Genomic DNA, 22,824 nt, shown 5'->3' with positions numbered 1-22,824 from the left:
GAGTTGGTTTTCAAGTTACTTTATGTTGATAGCTATATTCACAGATTTTTTTTTATGCTTGTTTCCCATCCAAAACCACAGTCTAGACATTCTCAGATCTGCCCTCAGTTCATTTTGGTAATACTGGTGGTCAGGTTTGAATTTATAATGTGCATGAATTAAACTGTCAAAGCCATAAATATTTTTAAATTAATACAGCACACTTCTTGGGTTTTACTAAGTGTACTGCTATGGAATCTATGAGAAACCCTTCTAATGTTGATTGATACTTGTTGCACAAGTAGAGGAAGGAGGATTTGGTTCTGTGGTTGATGTTTTAAAGGATGAAACTCACATGTGTGCTTGTGAGAAATGTCAGCTGTATGGGTATGAGTTTACTTAGAACAGTAGGTCCCATTCAGTTTTCATTGCCTGAAAACCATCACAACAATGTCAAATGGGCAGTAACAAATGGCAGCAAGAAATCTGCCATTTTGTTGGGTCTGACGTTTATTACTAGTGAAGGACGACTGGAATACATGGCATATCCTGATTTTGGTTCACATGGATGTGCTCTGCAGACCTGCAGAGGAGTTAACCAGGAAGCTGTGTGATGACCTGAGTGGAAAGGAGTCTAGTGCTGAACAGAAAGCCTTGAAACAAACTGGCACACTGTTTCACTGTGTTTAAAATTTGCATTAATACCTAAATGAGGGCCCCGAGAAGCACAACCTGCTAAAGCTGACTTAAAGAAAATTAGATTAATAGCCACTGTGAGTTCCTATAACAGTGCAAAATAAATTGCCGTGTGCATCCCATCACCTTAGGAGTATTTCCTATTTACAGGAAATTCCCCTAGTGGATCAGCTATGGAATTTGGTACACCCACTGTTTTTCAGTTTCTAGAATCTACCTAATACTGTCTGAGCTGCTGCTGCTGTAAGGAACTGGGGAGAGAGGAAGTTTGGCTTACAGAGGCAAGAGGCTACTGGTTAGCAGGTTAGGGATAGGTAGCCCTGGTGGCAAACAGAGAATTTAATTCCCCAAGTTGGGGCTAGTGGACCAAGAGATTCTTACAGGGCAAGGCTGTGAAAGCGGTGCTCCAGTGCAAGCAGAAGCTGTCATCTCAGCAGATCTCTGTCAGATCTGGAATCTGAAGAGAGAAAACCATCCATGGACATGACTTGTAGTACACTGTGTCTTCGAGGAGCTGCATCTCATTGCCTAACTACTGGTGAATTCCCAGCTGATGGGAGCCGAGAGCCCTCGGTACAAGGAAGAGAAGGTTGGCTTAGGTGTGCAGTGTGCAGCTGTTTCCTTGCCTGCAGAAATCCATCAACCCCTATCCAGCACAGCAGGAATAGTCAGTGATCAGTCCTGCTGTGCTGGTGCACCTTAGGTGAAGGCTGGATAAACTTGGAAATACTTTGGTATTTCTCTGTCCATTATGAGCAATATGACCCCTTTAGACCCATTTTTGAGCAGCAATACAAGCATTAAAAAAAGGATGCTTTAGTGAGAGCCCTTGACTGAAGACTAGAACTGACTATCCCTGTATTTGTACCTCATAGTTAGATTTGATACATGTGGTAACTGCTCCTGATCTCACTGACGTTCTCTGGAACTGGTTTTGGTATATTCATCAGGCACTGCTTTATGTGAATTATGTATGTAATATGAATTTTGGTGAAGCATTTATGTACCAGGAAATATAATCACTTCTAACTGTGTTTTAAATGGATACAGCAGTTGATCTGTAAAAAATATTTGTGTTACCCTATTAAATAAAGCAAGAAAGTTTCTGGAGGCCAGAAGCTATGAAGAATTTTCTGTGTATATATAACAGCTGTGTTTTATAACGTTGTGGGCCCACACTGCTAGCATGGGTGTGCTTTTTAAGTCTAAGTACATGCAGCAGGGTATGTGTAGCAATACTTACAAACAATTTTGAGCTTTGTAACTGGACAGATACTGTCTTTTGAGTTATCAGCAGAAAGGTGTTCTGTTTTCCACACTGTGAATAGTAGAGATGTCTTCTCATTTACTTAAGATCAGAAAAAAGAGTCTGCCCTGAAGAGGTCATGAATGTGTCTTTCTAGAGAAACTTTGGTTTGTACCATATTTTACTTCTTCTAGACAGGATGAATAACTATCTGAGCCTCTGAAAAGTTACTTTTGTCTTTCATCTCTTTCAGTGGAATGACAAATTTTCATTTAAAATTTAATCCAGAATAGATTAATCAGGAATAAATTCTTTATTATATACTTTATAGGATTCTCATGTATGTTATGAATAATAGCCAATTTCTTATTTCTCCAACCTTAGACCACTTTTGTCTGGAAAATTGTGTGCTTCATCGTATTATACAAATGTGTAAAAGTGAATAGAAACAGCATAGATTTAACATTAATTTTCAGTTAAACTTAATTTTCATATTTTGTTCAGGGAGAAAAAGGAAGTAAAGGTTTTCCTGGACCAAAGGGATCCGTAGGAACTGGCCTTCCTGGACGAAAGGTAAATCCTAGGTTTGCAGTAAGGAAAGAGAAGGGGGTTTTCTTCCTTTTTGGTTATTTCATGTGACAGGTCTTTGAAGAGAAACAGAAGACAAAGACCTTATAGAGCTAGCATGGTAAGTACCTACTACTCATTGTCAGCTTTGAAGTCTGTGAAAATCCTAATGGTCATTAAGGATCAGATTACAAAGAAGGATCTAGAATGAGGTCATACCTATTAGCAGGAGAATAATTCTAAGGTATTAAAATTATGTATTCATTTATTTTTCATATTTTTCATGTACAAAATATCCTTTTATTTGCCAGGCTCTGACAAAAAAAAGGAATTTCTTTATGATTAACATCATTTAAGGGCTTTGCTTTACTTGACTTTTTTTTTTTCTACAATGATTGAAGCCCAAGCTTGAATCGTTCCTTACTGAATAACTTCCTGGTTGTTATAAAAATTGTGAGAATTTCCTACACTTAGCTATTCACATCTAACAGCTTGGGAGCTTTCATGTGAATATCAAGCTCTTTCACACAGATTCAAATTCCTGCCTCCTTGTTCTATTTTCACTCACATTCCAAATGCCACAATATTATAATAATAACTGGAATATTTTCACTGATCATCATTTTCATCTTTCTTTGTGGCCCAATGTAAATCTCTCCAAATACTCACTTTTCTGTTTTCTATTAATATAGCAGACTTGACACACATGATAAGGAATGGTTTAGTTCAGCAGGAATTTCAAATATGTACCAAAAAGATCAGGTTTCAGTATATTTAAGTGTAAGAAAGTAGCAACAGCACCACAGCCAGCAAATCATATTTGCTTTCCCATTTTTATAAATGCTGACATTAACTTCAGTGATGTTAGATTCAAGTCATGGACAGGTAATGGAAAGTAATATCCTTTGTTGGATATTATGATTTTGTGAAATAGAATAAAAACTCTCTTCCAAGACGTTACTTAGTTAAAACTGGTTTTCTTAATGCTGTGGAGGAGCTATTTACAGTTTTCAAATTTACACCAGTTTGAATAAGATCAGAATCAGACTGATAAATTCAAAAGGTTTCTTAAAAACTGGTAACAATCACTAGTGAAGGCTAGAGCACAGGAGTTACCCATGTGATTCCATTGGCTGGGCAATAATATGGAATAACATAAAAATGGACAGTAATCTAGATAAATTCATAAGCTTTAAAATTTCAAGTGAAATGTAAGCTAGTTAGTAATTTCCAGAGAAAAGTAAAAAATCTGTCCTGCGCAATCTTCTTCTTGAAAAAAGTGTCTAATTTAGAATTGGAATCTTACTTACGATGTTTCATACCTGCATTATGTGGAAATTGTCTCATAATATAGAACCCACTCACGTTTTTTTGGAAATCAAAAAGGTCTAATCAGTTGAGGGAAAAATTGCAAATTTGCTTCTAAATGTGAAACACTGTATTTTTCCGGTGGATTTAACATGCATGCCTCTTCATTTGTCCTTTGAAAGCTCTCAGGTTTTTGATTGGCTTTTGTGCAGAACTGGTGTGAGTTTCAGCACAGTGGCTGATCTGAGGCAGTTATCTCTCCTTAAGTATAAATTAGCATAGGTCCAGTATAAACGTTGTTTGAGAGCTCAAGAAAATCAAGAACAGCAAACATTATATATTCTTGCAATTTGCATACAGATGTCTTTACTGCCCCTCCAGAACTAAGGTAATTTTTCAGAGAAATTTCTTAATGATGTTTTTACTGCCCATTTTGCTTTCTCTGAGAACCTGCTTTCAGATATTCTCCTTATAATACATCCAACAGAAATTATTAATTTAAAAAAAAAACAAAACAAAACAACAAAAGAGCCAGAAAATTTATCTTTAAAGCTCATTGAACCTTACCTACAGCTCTGACAATCAACAAAACTGGAGCTATGACTGTATTTAATACTGTTGTTTTAAATTAGGGAGACTATGGAGATAAAGGTGATACAGGGAGCAAAGGTGCCAAAGGGGAGATTGGAGACCCAGGACCTCCAGGGCCAAAGGTAAAACACATTTTCATGTTACTTAAATTTACAGAGTAGAAACTAAGCAAATTTGGCTTTTGTTAAGTATCTCACTCTACACATTTCCAGGGATCTGGGGGAAGAAAAGGTGAACCTGGCCTTTCGGTAAGTAGGTAAATAAATTATTTGAAGCAATAGCAGTTTATCTGGGAGAATTATTTGAAGATTATGTGATTTTACACAAGGCTTTATGAGCCTGTTTATGAGATATTGCACTGCCTGCATTTTTGTAAATAAATGAATACTTCAGCATTCTTAACACTAGAACATACAACAAATGAATACTCTTTTTCAGAGAGAAGATGTTATCAGACTTATCAGTGAAATATGTGGTAAGCATTCCAGTATGGAAGAAACAAGTAGTTCTGATAAAACACAGTGAATTTGTATTGACTGAATGGATTTTTCCTCTGCATGTTTGTGTGTCAGGATACTATGGATATAAAAACAATGCTCACTATGTCACCAGAACTATACCTGAAGTAATTTGGTCCAGCTCTGTTTCTGTGATCAGTATCAGTAACTAGAGATTAATTCATTAAGTGAGTTTTAACTGACTAAATCTGATGTGTGAGTCCAATGCATTTTTTAAAGGTGGTTTCTCATAAAATGACTGAAATGGTTATTCTTCTAGGTTGTGGTATCAAATGTAGAACAACACCACTGGAACTAGTATTCGTCATTGACAGCTCAGAAAGTGTTGGACCAGATAACTTCAATATTATCAAAACCTTTGTGAAAACATTCATTGACAAGATTTCGGCCAACCACGCTACAACCCGCATTGGCATTATCAACTTCAGCCACAGAGTGGATCTGGTGTCTTCTCTGAAGCAATACACAAGCAAAGAGTACCTGAAATCAGCTGTTGACAAGATGCCCTACTTAGGAGAAGGCACATTCACAGCTTCTGCTATCCAAGAAGCCATTCGCTTATTCCAGGCAGCGCGGCCGGCTGTAAGGAAGGTGGCTGTTGTAATAACGGATGGACAGGCGGACAGTCGGGATAAAGTACGGCTGGACACTATAGTAAGAGAAGCCCATGCTACAAATATTGAGATATTTGTCATTGGGATTGTACAAAGGACTGATCCTCATTATGATGACTTCCTGAAAGAAATGCAGCTCATTGCAACAGACCCTGATGAAGAACATGTTTACCAGATAGACGACTTCATAACACTTTCAGGTAAAAGAAACTATTTCAGTAAGAGGAAACTGGAAAGCATATTTGGCCTCTCCCATGCCCAGGCAAGGCAGCCTGCTGAGTGGCAGCTTTTATTTCTCTTTTTGGTAAAGCTCTCTCTTGTTTTGCATCATCTTTGGCCAAATGAAACCTTTGCCAAATTTTTTACCTTTTGCAGAAGCAATAAAACACAATGAACATCAGTTTTCTAAGCCCAGGTCTTCTTTGGGATACTCCTCTTATGCGAGAGATTGCATCAGCCTTCCTTCACAGTCCTTTTGTGATTGGCCATAGTTTCATCCTAGAGAGATGCAGGTTTCCTTCCACTTTGACATAACATCTCAAACTCTCTTGTGAGTCTTGGAATCCCTCCACTTTCTCTTGCAAGGACTCTTTCTTATTTTTGTTTTGTTGGGGTTTTTTTTGTTTTGTTTTGGTTTTGGTTTGGTTTTTTGTTGCTTTTTTTTTTGGTGAAAGCTATAAGGAAACCTGTGCTTTCACCCTAGTTTCAGGGAAAAAATGGTGAAGCCACAAACAAAGAGAATGGGATATGATAGACATGGTATATTTCAATGTATGTGGCTTGAAAAATATCTGTGACCATGGGTGAAATCAGGAGAAAATCCAGAGGAAATCTATAATGACCCATTAAAAAAAAAAAAAGATACATTGATCTACACTAGCTGTAGACTAGCCTATACTTTTCCTGAGCATAAATTTATTTTGCTATGCTGAGATTGTGAATGAAGTTAAGTCTGGATTGAAGGCATTAAGAAAAATCCAAGCTAAGGTCTGGTTCCCACTGGGATTAAATTTAAGGCTTTGACTCAGACTCCAGCATTCAACATAAAAATATTCCCAGTCCCTGGTGCTTTTTGGTTTTACAAATGAGTAGAAAACTGTTGCCCTGTTTTTCTTTTTCTTTCTTATGTGTAAACACTTCCTTTCCTTCACCCTCATTTTTCTGACTGTTATTCTCTTTTCTGCTATCACTTTTACTTCCTAGAGGGACTTGATATTTTTATCTGTTTTCTCTTAAAAGAACAACATGGTGCTAAAATAAAATAATTCAAAGATGGTGTTACTTTATGACTTATCATTTCTGTTTTGACATAGCTACAGAAGATGGTCTTTCACAAGTCACAGTAATTAAAAGTTTAGGGCTAATACTGCACTAAAAGCTTGTTCTGAATCATTGTGACTTCTTTTCATTGCCCCTTAAAAATGTCATTATTTCATTAATCTTTTCAGTTCTCGAAAATAAACTGATCACGAAAATCTGTGACAACGAGTCTGCAGTGTACATAAGAAATTACAATATTTTATCTCCTTCTCCAAGTCTGGAATCTGAAATTGCCAGGAAAGATGCTGATAGCCTGCTACCTAAAGTGACCACTTCAGAGATTGATATGCTTCCTACGGAAAGAACTAGTAACCCAGTGAGTAAACAAGTAACAGCTGTCAAATGTTTTAAAAAATGTGTCTTTATTTGAATTTGAATATTTTGCCATCTTTATTTAACTATTTAGTCACATTTTAATATGCAAATAGCATGTCATTTGACTAGACCAAAGTGTTTGAAAAAAGCTTTTCAAATTAGAGTGAACTTACTTGTTGAGAACAAATGTTTACGAAAGAAACAGGGCAATGCTGCCTCTTGGTTGCAATAAATGCTGAGAGTCCTCACTTTTTTTTGTAGGTCTTATTCATCTTCAAAGTGAGTTAAAACACATTTCTATTGTGGCAGATGCACAGTAGATAAGACATTTACTTATATGCAAGCTGATTAGATTAGTTAGTAAAATGCTTATTGTCATGGTCACACACTTTACAGGTTGTTCCTAGCCATATTTCCAAGTTATTAAGCCTTTGGTGTTCTTTCACTTTCCACATTGGGCTGTACTTGTAGGAGTCCTTATTTGTTACTCTTTGCTCTCCAGCCTTAAATTCCTCCTGACCTACACTGAGGTTCTTCCCTCCAAAACTGTGCTGCTGCACAGATAGACAGGACAAGGACAGGGAGAGCTTTAATGCAATAGATGATATTTTCTGCAGGTGGGGATCACCTTAGCTCCCTTCTTAGGACTCCATTATTTTTCAGCCACTGTTGGAGCATTGGATTAGCATTTTTATTGCTTTGCCTAAAATAGTCAATAAAAACTTGGAGCTTTACAAAATGAGCTTTGCTTGCCCTCATAACCACGTGGATAAACTGGTTGAAATATATTATGTACAAGCCTCTGTAGCTGCATGGAATGGATATAGCAGACCATGGCACTGGTATTCAAATATTAATTGAATGCAGATTACAGATAATTAAATATTACTGTCTTACTGTGGATGAGCCAATGGATTATCCACTATTAATCCTTGTAGTATTGTTTATATAATATCATTCATAATTAAATAGTTCACTTTCAAAATCTAGGTTAATTTCCAAGAATAAGAGCTCTTTTGGTAAGTGTGATTAACTTAGGTTTTTGGCTTATCATACATCTAGACAGGTCTGTGAGACACTGAGGGTCGGTTTTGACATTCTGTATTGTTAAGAAAAATAAATGTAAACCTAGATAGATGCTGATTTTATAAAACAAGTGATAAGAATCAGAAAGGATTCTTAGGTAGGTTCTTAGATATATCAGATAGGATTAGATGCTCACACACTTGGTTCTGGCTGGCTGTTGTTATGGATAAATCTTCAAACTGTTGAATTACTATAGTAAACACAGTCTTTTTGTAGACCTAGAGAAGAAATGCAAAATTCAAAGGACTGGATGAATTGTCTACATCTTTACATTCCACCTAGACTGAGTTCCAATTACTCTGAAGAGTTTTCTTAAATTGACTTTGTCAGTGGTGGCCTGTAAATGGGAGGATATTGAATATTATCAAATTCCTTTCTGTTCTCAGTAGGTAATCAATGTCTGATTAAGGCAGTTGTTTGTACTGTACTGTACTAAGGACCTTACAAATCTTCTTGAATATACCAAAATATTAGGCAAATCTTTAGATAATAGCTTCAATTTGAAGAGCAGGGTTGACTGCTTAACACTTCTATCAAGGTAAATTCTAAAATTCTAATGATTAGCAACTGGCCATTAACCAGAAATAGGACAGATTGAAGATGTCAGATCATGCCCAATGAGTGTGTACTAGATGTTAAGCAGCAGTGACTCACCCAAAAATTCCTCCAATTTTTTGTTTTATTTGCATTGCAGACTAAGTAGTGACTGCAATTTAGCTTAAATTGAATGAATTCAGCTTAGTGGCTAAATCAGAAGCATTACTTTCCCTTTTCATTATGTTCTCATGGTCAGAAAATTATGGCTCCATACTAAATAATCACAGAAACCAATCTGCTTTTAGTAGTGTTTTTTCACACATTGCTTAGCAAAAGTTTCCTGCATAATTCTATCTTTCTTTTTTTTTGTCATAGCATCTATGCTCAGATAGAATTTTAAGATTTTGACTCCTTTTGCAGCATAGTCCATCACAATCCACATACACTGAGCCTCTGCGATCTGCTCAGGACCACAGTGTGACCACCTCTGCTCACAGAGAATCAATACTTCCCCCAGTTCATAACATATCTGAAATCAGACCCCTGAGTCCAGTTGTCAATCCTTTTGTTGGTGGAACTGCTACTGAAGGTCACCAGCCAGCTGCGTGGCAAACAGAAGTAGCAAGAACCCAAAAAAGTGAGTAATAAATACTGTCTTCAGGTTCTGGGTAGCAAGTCTGTACCAAAAAAAAAAAAAAAAAAAAAGCAAACCCCACTCCCTCTTCCAATATAATTTAGATTTTATTACTTTTATTGCTTTCTGTATTTCTGGGTGCTCTGTCTACAGACATCACACACAGTCAGAGACAGATTTTTGGACTCAGATGATACCCTTGTGTACCAACTGCATGCTTAGGTATTTAAATAGCAGCTTGATTCTTGCATCAGGATTTAGGCAGTCTTGCTTCCAACTAATCCTTTGTTTTTTTAGGCCTGTTCAGGTAAGTTATTAACAGAAGTGGAATATGGCCAGGCACTAAAAGAAAGAAAACAAAACGGATGCTTTTCTTACTGAAGGAGGCACTTCTAAGATAACATAACTTATTCCCAGAATCCAAGCTAACTTTTACTGATGCACTTTCAGATCCAAGGTGCTTGGAACCTATGAAACCAGGGGATTGTTGGAACTATGTGGTGAAATGGTATTATGACAAGGATGGCAATTCTTGTGGCCAGTTCTGGTATGGAGGTTGTAATGGAACCAACAATAGATTTGAAACAGAAAAAGAATGTCGAGAAACCTGTGTTGATTGATGAATAAGTAAGTTGTCTCCTTCTGGTCCTCCCTCAATCACCTCTTTTCCTGCTTATGTTTTTTTTATATGAATCAAAACTCAGTTTTCCTTTTCAACTCATAGCCTGTGCAGTCAATATCACAAGGTCCTTCTGCAATTTCTTGCAGTCACTCCTTTTCTTTACTACTTTACTACTGGTGTTTAACTACTTTAGAGGGACACAATATTGTCACCAACTCCAACTTTGTTACCTCCCTATTTACTCACTTCTCTAGATCACTTACCTTGAGTAGGACAGACTGTGGCGTCCATCTTTCAGTGACATCTCTCCACTGACTCTTTATCCCAATTTTTGTTTTATTCTTTTCACAACTTACAAGGCTGTCCCTCTCAAATCTATGCTTTCCTTTGGGGAGGGATCTTACATTTTGGAAATCCAGTCAGTCTATACTGGTTATCTTTGATACATATGCTTAGTGAGCAAGGCATGGCTTTCAGAGAGGTTTCTTATCAGTAGTGCAGAACTGCCTTTAAAAAAGCCATATAACTTATCCCAAATAACTTGCATTAAATACTCTATTTTAACTCTCAGTATAGGAAAATTTTATTGAGCTGCAGAGCATGTTTTACAAAACTTTTCAGGAAAATTATGCACTTTCTTATTTATTCTAGAAATTACTTCTGTTGGGAGCTCTTGAAGCTGGAAGTTCATGTGTACTGAGGAAGAACTGACTGAGAAGAATCCAAAATAATGTCTTAGCTTGAAATTATTACTTCTGTGCTTTATTGCTTTCCCCACTACTGTCTGCACATTAATCAGATTCCTGCATAATGTATGTTAACATACACACACATAGGGAGATACCTTTTCCCTCTAAATTTACAGTAACTTGATACTATTGCACATGGGAATAATGAGATTCTATTTTTTGGATTAAAATGTCAAAAGTATTTACACTTGGTTTTTAATGACCAAGGTCTCTTAGTCTCATGGAAGAATAAAATATGCTCTAGATTTAAACAATAGTAAGTAGTTCCTGAAATTAGCACTCTTAATACAGCATTTAGAGACATAAAATAAAGATTTCCATTGATTAGAGTTCTTCTTTGTAATGTAAGTAACGCAGCTACGGGTAATTAGAGAGGGGTTTTTTCCATTATTAAAACACACTTGAATTACAACAATATAATAGTTTCAATTATAAAGGTTGGACTTTCATTTAGAATTACATTAAAAACTGGGTTCTTCATGTCCTTTAGGCTAGTCAGTGCATTTCAATTTCTCAGGGCCTCTGGGCTTAAAAAAAAATATTTCACTCTACTACTCTAACATATGCTACTAATCTAAAAAAGGGAAAAGCACTGAAAGATATGTATTAATGTTTACTGATATCCTTTCTACTTTTAGCCATAACCCTATATGAGCGCATTGTTAAAACTGAAAATGACAAATGTGATTAAATTGGGAAGTAATACCTGATAAAGAGTCAAGCATTGTTATTTCTTTGTTAACAAAAGAATAGAATCTACACAGGCAGTATGGACAACTCTTGATATGTTCAAACATTTACTTGCACAATTTGTAAATAAATGACAGGATTTACTTTGCAAAATGAACTTGTTTTGCAGCAAATAGGATGCAAACCTTATTCTGTGGAAAGCTGTGCTTGAAGTAGAGTTTAAAGTTTTAATTTTTTCAAAAAAAATGGCCTTTAATTAAGAAAACTGAGAGCAGCCCCAGAAAACACCCTATTCTTATACTCAGAACTAAAATGATGATAATATACTCATAATAACATGATGATCATTCAAAAAACCTCAAAGGACACAATTAATTTCTGTGTGACATGGAACAGTAAAACCGAAAGATATTACCTTGTACTGAAGATCCTCTTAATCCTACCAGGAACATTTTACATTTAGCTGCACCTGGAAACTCACAGCAGCAAAGCCCACTAGATTTGCAAGAGAAATAAGAAATCTGCAAGATCTTTCAAAACTGTTCTAATCTTGCATGCTTGGGCAGTTGCTTCAAGGATGGAATTAGCTGTGTGTTCAGCTCCAGATCTCCAGACAAAGAGATACATGTGTCTAAGAAATACTGGGGATAATGAATTTGGGAATAAATATGAAGATGTAGGTTATAGGTTTGCAATATCTTCTATATAGTTTATTGAAAACCTTTCTGGTAAAGCTGACGAGCTTTAGTAAGTACAAATAGTGAAATCATTTGTTACTTAACAAGGATATAAAACAAGCAGTTACTCTTTAACATACGTACAAGGACTTGTTTTAATGCAGTTAAACCAGTGTTATACAAAAGACCACTGCTTTATTTTCCACTTTCATGTAGAGTTGACTAAACCTTTTGTAGCAAAGAGGGAAAAGTGAAGGCTATAAGGTTCTTTTGAAAGTTGTATGCTGTTCAAATCAGATCATCCTGAAATGAACATCCTTTTATGTTCAGGTCTTTCTGTGTAGCTCCAAACTGTAAACTCTGAATGTATGCTCTGATATTTAGTAAACCATGGAAATGCACATAAGTCCCTCTTTAAAGGACTCTTCTCTAAAGCTGCATCAGCAGTGACTGGCAGCACTGGCTCCCGTGTCTCCTCAGCCAGCTCTGCCTTCCCAAGGGTGTCATGGGGCAATAAACCAGGAGGGGGCCCTGCTTGCCAAACATCCACTGTTTTATTCCCGACTAGTGTAAAATCATACAAGATCATTTCTGAGAGAATTACAGTTTTCACAGGCAAACAAACCCTTTATTTTTGTCACGGGCAAATTTTAAAAGCTAGAATAGTTTAATCCTAAAATCCTTAAATCTTCTGCTAGACCAGGCCAAATACTATAAACCATAAAAGCTAAGAGAAGTGAATAACAGACTTTTCTATGGAATTGATCATTATGAGATAAATTCTTTTTCTGACATCCTTGATTCTAAGAGTTCAGATAAATACTCAGAAAATTAACAGGAAAATAGTGTTTAATTTGCTCAGCTTTTCACTTTGAGAAGCTCTACCACTCTCTTGTTCACAACTATCAAACAGAATTAATCTTAACCCAGTTCACTCACTGTCTGTCCCTAGGACTCAGTCAAACATTAATAACACTGCCTCTGCATTGAGCATCCTGCTGTCTGCACTCCTCTGTTTCTTTTACATCTTCAAATTTCCTCTCTGTTTCCCTAAATTGACTGAAGATATGCAACATTTCCTGCACTGCACTTTTAAACATCCTTGGAAAACTGCTTGACGTGTTTCCTCATTTTGAAGTTGCCATCAAAGACATTCCCTGGAAGGAAAAATGGAAAGAAAAAGAAAAATAAAGAAGAAGAAAAAGGTGAATTTAAAAATATGCTATTGATATCATGGCTGAGACCAATATCCACATTTGTAAAGAAACATTTTATGGACAGTATAGATTTGGTGCCACATTCCCATGCTTCCTTGGTTGCTTCCTGAACTCTTTTGATACCATTTGTACATGCAGAACACCCTTCCCAAAACTTGCAAGGGCATCACAGCACAGAGTTACAAGCACGTTCTCATAGGTAACCTGATGATTCTTTTTTAATAACAAAACAAATAATTACTCCTACTCCACCCGTCAGTGAAAGGGCAAAGCATTCATGGGCAGGTGTGTGGCCTAGGACACCGCAGTTCGACCAGCAAGTAGAGAAATTTTTTTGCTGACACATGAGAAACTAGGAGTTCAGCACTAAGATCTTAGACAGTACTGTTATTCCTCCTGCAGCTTCTTAACGATCATTCTTTAGAATATTTTTTGTCTTTCTAGGCAGAGATTTTACCTTCCCAGTTGTAGAACACTTCCAGGTGCTGCTGAAGCCAATCTGCAGCCAAAGTTTTGAAATTCCACAGGCAAATGTAAGCAGACATCTCAGCTCCCATACTTGGTAGATAGACAACGAAATATGAATTATAAATTATATTTAGTTACTAGATTTATTTGCTTGAGACTGCCTTAAATGTAAGGGTCTTTACTTCCAGGAGAATTATTATATCTTTTCATGAGACAAAATCAGTTCTAAACTTTAGGGATAAGTGAAACTCAATTTTTTAGCCAAATGCTACTGAAGTGTGACTTTTTTTCCTAACCAGGAATATGTAGAAATTCAGCCAAATGCTCTGAAACATAATCCATAAAGGTTTTCTGTTTTGCATTCTTATATATGTAAGACCTATTTTAGAGCAATTTGTTAGACGAAAGAGGGAGAGCCCATTGTCCCACAATCCCTGCTTTTAGCAGCTCTAACCTCCCTACTTGTGGACAGGGAGGGAGAAGGGAGATTTTTTTGCATTTTATTGGTTTGGCAAAAGGGATCACCAACATCTGGCATGGTTAACTCTGGGGCACAAAGAAACCATTTCTTATTATAAAAAGAGTGGTCAATAAGCGCTTTGACAAGAATAAATCTGGCTAGAAAAACTCAACATGTGAGTAAAACCCCCAAAGAGTTTTGGATTAGCTTTAAAATAACTCAGCTAATCCCAAATGCTGCTGGAATTTTGACTGGTGCTCCTGTCTCAGCAGTTTAAAGCTTTCAGGACACTTAGAAAAACCCTACCAGAGCAGTAAAAAACTGATAAACAAATTAGAAAGGCCCCCAGGATGTGCCTTCAGAAGCAGGGATTGCAAAGAGGCGCTGCAGGGGAGACAGATGCTCAGCACTGGAAAGCATGGAGGATTTCAGGGATTTTGTGGCCTGGTTGCTGCCTGCTGCCCCTGGGGTGCCTTGGGCTGGCTGAGCACACAGGCACAGGTGTGGGGATTGGGGCTGGGGACAGATTTTTCCATGGAAAGCAAATAGCTAGTAATTCTTCTGAATTACATTCATGACATAATTGGTAGTTTCAGCTACTTCTTACTTCATTCAGGGCAACTCCCTAGTGCATCATGTTTTCTCAAAGGATAGTTTCTCTCAGTCTTAACTACATTGTAAATTAATAGGTAAGATGTATTTCTGCTGACCAGAGAGGCAGTATTTTCAAATTAATTAACACATAATGAGATTCACTTATAAAATCTGGGTTTGAAGATTAATATTTTAATTTCAAGCTCCCTCAGAGAACTATGACTGGATGTTTTTAGTCTGCACACCACATAACTGAACAGATCATAAGTGACTTGAGGCAAAGGCTGCCAAAATACACAGTATCTGTAACTGGAAAGTATACTGATGAGGGCAGTGCTGGAGGCAGCACCATGTTCTTCCTGAAGGGAACAAACATATTTCCAAGTTGAAGTCTTTCATTCTTTTTCCATATGAACCATACAATATAGCCAATCAAAAGTCACAGTAGTTGCTGGACATTCTAGAGGATACAATTGAATGTGTCTGAGTGAAAACCATCCTTTGAGAAGAGTTGTTGAGAATTTAGCAGTCATATGTCAGGCTTTTTTGAGATTTTTTTACACTCTCAATGGTGTGTCTGATTTGTTTACAGTTCATAAGCTGGTTGAAGCTCTTTCCTTTTTAAGAGGAGAAAATCATGCAACATAGATCCCACCAAATAAGTTATAGGTTATCATGGAGTAAGGGTGTTATACTAGTCCTCAAGTCAAGCATAACAGATCTTGTTATGCTTGAAGAAGATATCCCAGCATCTTAAATGATGCAGCTGCAGTAGAGGGCCCCAAGGACCACAGTGTTATCCTGCAGTGCCACCAGGAGGAAAACAACAAAATGCCTCTGTAAAACAAACAGCGAGACATCAACAGGTTTTTAGAAGGAAAATCAAAGTAAAAACTTCCAAAACTCAGCTCAGCAGCAGAAGCTGCTTAAATTACCTCTTAATTCATCTCACAACTTGCATTTTCTACAGGCCACTGTAGCTGCTCCTTGGTCTCCTTGGCAAATTCATAAGTTGTCTTAAAACTGGCTTAACCTGAACATTGTGTAAACAGGATGTTCCACAAACCAGATTCTGAGCATTGCAGGGCCAAGGTATTTACACTAAGCAGGAACACAGCTGTAAAAAGGGCTTGTATGCACTGTACCATAGTATGAAAGCCAAAGAGCAACACACCCTATAATCACATTGTGAATCCTCTTGCAGAAACCCCCTCCATCTATATCTATTGCAATACTGCTGATTCTGGCAAATCAAGAAAAAAATTCTATCAATCAGTCAATAAATAAAAAAGTGAAGGGCTCCAGAGCTTATGAGCTGGTGTCCAAGGTGGTGCAGGAGGTTTGAAACAGGAGTAAAAATTTCAGACTCTGCTTTTGGGTTGTTCCTCGATACACCCAGCATGACCCCTCCTGGATATAACCTGGGGCACAGGCTGAAACCCACCCCTCCAGTCAGCTCAAAGTAGCCATGGCACAGCCCACCCATTCTCTGCAAAGCTTTCTGACATTACAGCCCTGAGAACAATGCTTCATTCAGAACATCATTTCACTAAACTCCTCTCTTTTTTTTTCTTTTTAATTGGTACATTTTGCACAGGGAAATATTTTTACGTTTATTTATCTTAGACTTTTTTCTGTAGCATCTTGTTCTGTAATGGGAGCCCACTCCAGCACTACCTCACACAGCTACAATGGGAGAGGGCAGCATTATTATCAGATCTGGAAGTTATTTGTGATATAAAATTCATTCAAACAGTCACATCAGGTCATTCTTACCCTCAGGTGTATGTTGACTTTTCACACTTGTGACATGCTAGTACCACTCCTTGGTCTCCAGCTTCTTCATGAGGTGCAAATTAGGAGCAGACACTAATCTTCTCTGTGATGACCAGTGACAGCACCCAAGGCAGTGGCCTGAAGTTGTGTCACGGGAGGTCTAGGTTGAATATTAGGAAAAGGTTCTTCACCCAGAGGGTGGTTGGGCACTAGAACAGGCTCCTGAGGGAAGTGTCACAGCACCAGGCCTGACAGAGTTCAGGAAGTGTTTGGACAATGCCCTTGGGCACTTGGCATGACTCTTAGGGCTGGTCCTGTGCAGGACCAGGAGTTGGACTTTGATCCTTGTGGATCCCTGACAACTCAGGATATTCTGTTAATCCATGATCTCCACCTCCTCTCAGTCTACTTGCCAGCTGGTTACCAGAGGGTAGCAAGCATTTATTTCAACATTTCCTCCTGTGGGTCTCAACATACAGTTTATGGATGCTGGCTGTGTTTAACTGTGCTTTCTTTAACTAGTTTGCTTCCTGCTCTAATACTGAGCAGATGTATTTGTGAAACAGCACTGAAATGCTAAATATCAGCATAATGCTGAATGAACATCAAGAGAAAGTGTTTCCTGCCTTGTTGCTTTTGTTTCCTGGTCTTTATGCATGTGCTTTTTAAGAATTGCAAACAATTTGTAAGCACTGGGCTTAAGTGCTAGTTTAACCACCCTCCTCTAATATGGGACTATAAAGAGATGCTTAGTGTAGTGCTACTCAGAATGATAAGCAGAACTTTCCCAATACCACTGTTGCTCTGGAAGGAAAGGGAGAACATGAAGACTCAGAGAGTGAGATGGGTACGGTCCAGCACTGCTGATGGTCAGGCAGGGGCTCTGTGGGCTGCAGGAGGGAGCTGAATGCAAAGCAGCAGCAGGGTCAGTTCTTTCTGACAAGAAAAGACATGGAAGAGCTGAAGGTAAAGCATGGAGGTGGAAAACATGTGCAAAGCCTACAAGACATTTTTAGAATTGTAGGAAAATTCAGGCAGGAAAAGACCACAGAAATCATCCACTCTATTCAGGATTCCCTCTCAAAGGAGAGTCAACTACAAGGTCAGGTTGCATTACTCAAGCTTCTACACTCCTGCAAACAGGAAAATATCCTAGGGAAGTGAGTCTCATCCTCAAACCTGACCCTCGTGAACAGTCCAAAGCCCCTGAGGGCAGTCAGCGGGAGAGGTCAGGCAGGTATTAAATACAGAATGTGCTGACTGGCAGCAGGAAGCAAGAAGCAGTGCAGAAAACCCACTGTGAAGGTGTTCCCTTGATGAGGTGCTCCTGCTGGAACATTTTGGTGTTCAGCCATCCAAACACATTACAAAAGAGTAAAATCAAAATCAAAAGGGATTGTCCTCTCTTCGGTCATTAGTGGAGTCTCTCCACTATTGACTGATAACTAGCATGGGACATGCACATTCTTCATACTAGCGCTTTCTGACCTCATGCTCATCTTAGAAGCAATACTCCTGCATACACAATTATATATTTAAAAGTCAAAGGACTAGCTGGTCCAGCTGAACATGTGTAATTAACCTTTGTTTAACTGCAAAAGCCATAGGAAACCTCCTCATGTTCTTGGTTCATTTTTATGCTGCAACAGCTTTCTCAGTCTCTCCTGGGTCCAGACATCTAGCCCACAAATATGTGTGGCTAAAAGGATACAGCAAATTTTTTCCAACCATTCTTTCATGGGTTTTTTTTTTTTCATACTGTTAAACATTTGTAATAGTTTCCTCATTTTGCCCTGGTGTGAGGAATAAAATTCCTAGATGCTACATGTAAGAGAAACTCATGCTCCCTCTCCAGTTCTTTGAGACTCACAAGGACTGAGAGTTCAGGGTGGCAGCTCACCACCAGTACCTATGGATCTTTTAGAAACTTTTTGCTTTTAAAATATGTCTATTAAATCTACAACTCTGACTCACAAAATGAAACAAACAAAAAATAATTCAGCAACACTGAAACTGCTGCAAAAACCAGATCAAACCAGAGAGCCACCACACACCTGTAAGGCTCTGGTTCTCAGTTGGCATTGCTGACACTCCTTGCACCAGAAGTGCTGGCCAACACATGGACTGACACAATTGGGAACTTTGTGCAATTACAATAGGTTAATATGAAATAATCAAGGCTCTGTGAATCTAACTTAGGCTCCTGGAGAAAGTACTAGTAGTTGTACAATTACTAATGAGACTCAAATGCTACTTTTGTCTAGTTTTAAAGCAAGAAGATAGAGCTGATGCATGAGACCTCTCCCACTGGGAACAGTACCAATCTGCATATTGCAGATCTGCATTTGATAAGACAACTTCTATGTTTGATAAGACAATTTCTGCATTTAGACATCATGAAGCTTACCCAAAAAGAAGACATGTCCACTGCTTTATGGGAAATGTTTCCTTGAATGAGTCTGACCAAGATATATGAAATGCAGCTTTGGAAGCTGGCAAAGATAAAGTGCATAGAGCCCGAGCTGGCCGACAAGGAAATAGTTTAAAAGCAGGATGCTGTTGATTAGACTGACAAATGATGTTTTAATCTGGGTAAACAGACACCGCCTATTCTCTGAAAAAAAAAACCTGAGTAACATTGGTCAGGAATAGGAACAAAGGCTTCATTGTCCCCAGGGAAGCATTGCCAGCTTCTGAACAGCAGTTTGCTTTTCTAAATGATGTTTGAAAATTTGGTTTAGACATGATTACCCTACCTGTCCTTGAAACATTAACCATATTTCAGCTATGATTTCAACAGATCCTACAGTGGAATATGTGAAACCTGCTGTTTTCAATGGTAAATGGTCAAATGCTGGTGAAGCACTCTCCTGTGCCGGGAAAATTTCAGGCCCTCAGCTGTGATTTTCATTTGATTTAGGATTAATCCCTGCAGAGAGGTCATCTGGATTACAAGTCTAGGAAGGATACAGGCTCCACTTTACAGCCACATCCTTCACTTGAGAAATAGTCAGAGAACAGATATTTAACAGTACTCCCACATTTAGAGTAATTAGATGGACTAAAACATGCATTTAAAAAATTAGAGACCTATCTATTTGTTTTGATTTCCACCAAGTACTCACTTGGCCCTAAATTAACATTTATGTTAAATCTTATGCTCTCCATCTCCAGGGGCAGGAAGCCAGCACTTAATAGTACAACATTTGAGAGATTCACAGTTAAGAACTCATGTGGGACAGTGAAAGAAAAAACCCAACAAAAATCCAAGGTCTTAAAAGTGCACAGAATGCACATCAATTCCTAAGTCTTTTCTATCAGTTCTTTGACTGAGGAGGAAGAGTCAAAACCTTAACTCCCTGAGACCATGCAGGATCCAGCTCTGTTGGGGAACACTGAAAGCACAGGGTGCAACTGGGAAGTAGCAGCACAAGAAGGCTGATACGGTTCTTTAGGTGACTGAAGCTATTGACAAAGCTCCTCTCCTTACAGTCACTTAGAACTTTATCCTAGGAGGGGAATTAGAGTTTCCCAAGGAGTTGCTGGAAGCCAGGTTAGAAATTCAAAGAAGCAAACCAGCCTTTTTGACCTCAAGATGCCCAAGTGGTGGGTTCACAGACATCACAGTTTGGTGTTGTACAACTGAAGAACAGTACTGCAAACTTACACACCTACTCAAGTAAAGCAGAGTTTACATGAAATAAATAAGCTGCTCACATCAACTTTTGATGTAACAAACACTCCCGTGAAACTCCCATCTCTCTTCAGATACAAATTTGAAACTCTATTGTCATGTAGTCATATTTCTAAGACTGTTCACCTCTGTGCAAAAGTGAAAAATAAGATAGTGACTTCAGCAACGCTCAGAAGACAGTTGGAAAGCTCGTGTTCCTTTCCAGACAACATTGCTACAAATAATTCCCTCTTCCCAAGGAAAAGATCTTTCATGCTTCTTTAGCACAACTGGCTGCTGGAATCTCCAGCCAGTCCACCTGTCCATCCTACCAAACTGAGAAGTATTTTAAGCAATTTTTAAATGATAAAACCTGGTTCCAACTCTTGCTTTGAAGTGATTTGCTTTAGGCTGACTTTAAAACCTGCTGTAAGTCAGTAAGTTTACTGCAGACAGGTCTGTCTGTGGCATCATACACAGCCTTCAGCTCCCGTTGGTATCATGTACTCCTCAAACAGCACTTAGCAGCTCAGGTGGTGCAACCATTGACAGAAAAAGGAAACCAAAAAGAAGGAGAAAAGATGGGAATGTTTAAAGGACAATTCACACCTCCAAAGAAGGGAACACCTAAGCTATGGCAAAAGAACAGACACTTTCTTACCCCCACAGGAGTGTAACACAGAACTGGATGATGCTTTGGTTAGTACAGTGCAGACTCTAGAACTTGGGGCTTCAGCCTCCCTAAATAAAAGAAAGCTTACAGAAGAACATTTTTGGGGGAGGAAGGAAAAAAAGGGCCTGTACTGGTCCTGTAGTATCACAACAAAGGAGGAGCATTATACACAACAGAACAGGGGGCTGAAGATGTCTGAAAAAAAGAGTTAAAAGGAGAGTGTGTGGGGCACAGCTCAAAACCACATTGGGTCCAAATTCCAGTGTTAACAAAAACAAACACAGAATTAGATTCCCTCCAATGTTCTTTTTACTAAGCAGTGACAAAAGCATCTTTACAGTTTATTTTATTGGCATTTCAAGAAGTCTTGAAGGACTGTATATTAGAAAGCTGAAAAAAATGAAGACCTCAGGCTACATTTCTGAATTAAATAACCACTTTCCCTTTAAAAATGCCAAATATCATCCTAACCTAGAAGTGAGACCCCACGATCCATCTGTTTTCCCAAGTCTGTCTTAAATTTCTATACATGTGTAACAATGGAAATGTTCACTGCAGAGCTCTGATTTTCTCACTTACTCCTCATATAAATCAGAAAAAGCTCTTCACCAGCAAATTTCAGGAACCCATGGAAGGGCTTCATTAAGGTGAAACATTGTCAGAAAGAAAGAAAGGCTGCTAAACATTCAGGAGCAAGCACTGGAGTGAGCAATACAGAGGCTTATCTTGCCTGCAGCTTAGAACAAACTTAGCAGTTCCTGGGTGTAAAATGTTTACTTACTTTTTAGTTGGCACTAGTGCACAGGGAAGAGCTCTAGGAAAATTCCCTTGAGCAAGTGAAGCTTTCTGTGAGCTGGCTACAAGAGCTTACCGTCATTTATGGACATTTCACTGTGCCTGCAACTTCTGGTAATCAAATGGGTGAGTCTGTTATATATTAATATTAAAAAAAAATCCAAAAAGCAAGCAAAGCAAACCCACACTTATGAAACTGTTTTTCTCCAATGTAGCAGCTGTAGCTTTTGCTTTGTTCCAGCACTTGCATTGCCCTGCAATGTGCTGGATGTAGTCTGATCCTGACAATTTGTAAGTTACAGCAGCACCACCACATAAAAGCATAACCTTTGCCTGAGACTTGACAGGAGCTTTTATGGTCTGTTCAATTGGTTCTTGTTCCCTTAAATATCCAGCTTTTGAGCTCAGTTAAACTGGTTGTCACCCGTTTCCTGCACTTTGAAATGAAACAGTTAATTAATCCAGGTTAATAGTATTAGCAGGGTCTATTACAGTACTTAAGGTAATGACACACAGCTGTACTGTGCTCCTGCCAAAACCTCATCCAACAACCAGAGTTCCAGATGTAGACACCTCCCAGCTGTCCAAGTGCCAGCACTTTTACTGCTGAATGCTGTTCTGCACAAACATTTATGTTAGAAAGCACAACTTTTAAATTTTAACAGGTCTTTTTTTTTTCAGAAATAAGAGGTTCACTGAAAGAATAAACCCTTTTTTTAACAGGATGGTTAATTTTGGACAGTTTTGCTTTATTTCTGAGGTATCAGTTGTAGTCAGTTCACTCAGGAATCTCTAATAATACAGAGACACTGAAGAATCAAGACAATGCAGAAAATGCAGAAACAGCTGCCTGCTTATGTGGATCTGATACTAGCACTTAATCATTTTACACTTTAAAGATCTACTATCCTTGTTTTCTGGGTAGCTTGCTATTTTGTTAATGGCATAAATATAGAATCATAACAAGTAAGAAAAGCTGTTTGAATTTCCTGTACCCACCCTAGAGAAAAAGTAAGAAC

General features: G+C 38.2%; 1 protein-coding gene across 1 annotated transcript in view; it reads left to right on the top strand.

The window, feature by feature from the left end:
- Positions 1-11,807, top strand: part of COL28A1 (collagen type XXVIII alpha 1 chain) — a 59,418-nt gene extending 47,611 nt beyond the window's left edge. The window contains exons 28-36 of the mRNA XM_038128051.1: positions 2,426-2,494; positions 4,429-4,509; positions 4,600-4,635; positions 4,826-4,862; positions 5,165-5,719; positions 6,968-7,155; positions 9,198-9,414; positions 9,862-10,038; positions 10,685-11,807. Coding sequence (XP_037983979.1) covers positions 2,426-2,494; positions 4,429-4,509; positions 4,600-4,635; positions 4,826-4,862; positions 5,165-5,719; positions 6,968-7,155; positions 9,198-9,414; positions 9,862-10,031 — 1,353 coding nt within the window. The 3' untranslated portion in view covers positions 10,032-10,038; positions 10,685-11,807. The remainder of the gene's footprint in view (positions 1-2,425; positions 2,495-4,428; positions 4,510-4,599; positions 4,636-4,825; positions 4,863-5,164; positions 5,720-6,967; positions 7,156-9,197; positions 9,415-9,861; positions 10,039-10,684) is intronic.
- Positions 11,808-22,824: the final 11,017 nt, after the last annotated feature.

The sequence above is a fragment of the Motacilla alba genome, chromosome 2 (assembly GCF_015832195.1).
Source record: "Motacilla alba alba isolate MOTALB_02 chromosome 2, Motacilla_alba_V1.0_pri, whole genome shotgun sequence".
NCBI classification, from domain to species: Eukaryota; Metazoa; Chordata; class Aves; order Passeriformes; family Motacillidae; genus Motacilla; species Motacilla alba.
This window is presented reverse-complemented; position numbering and strand designations above follow the sequence as displayed.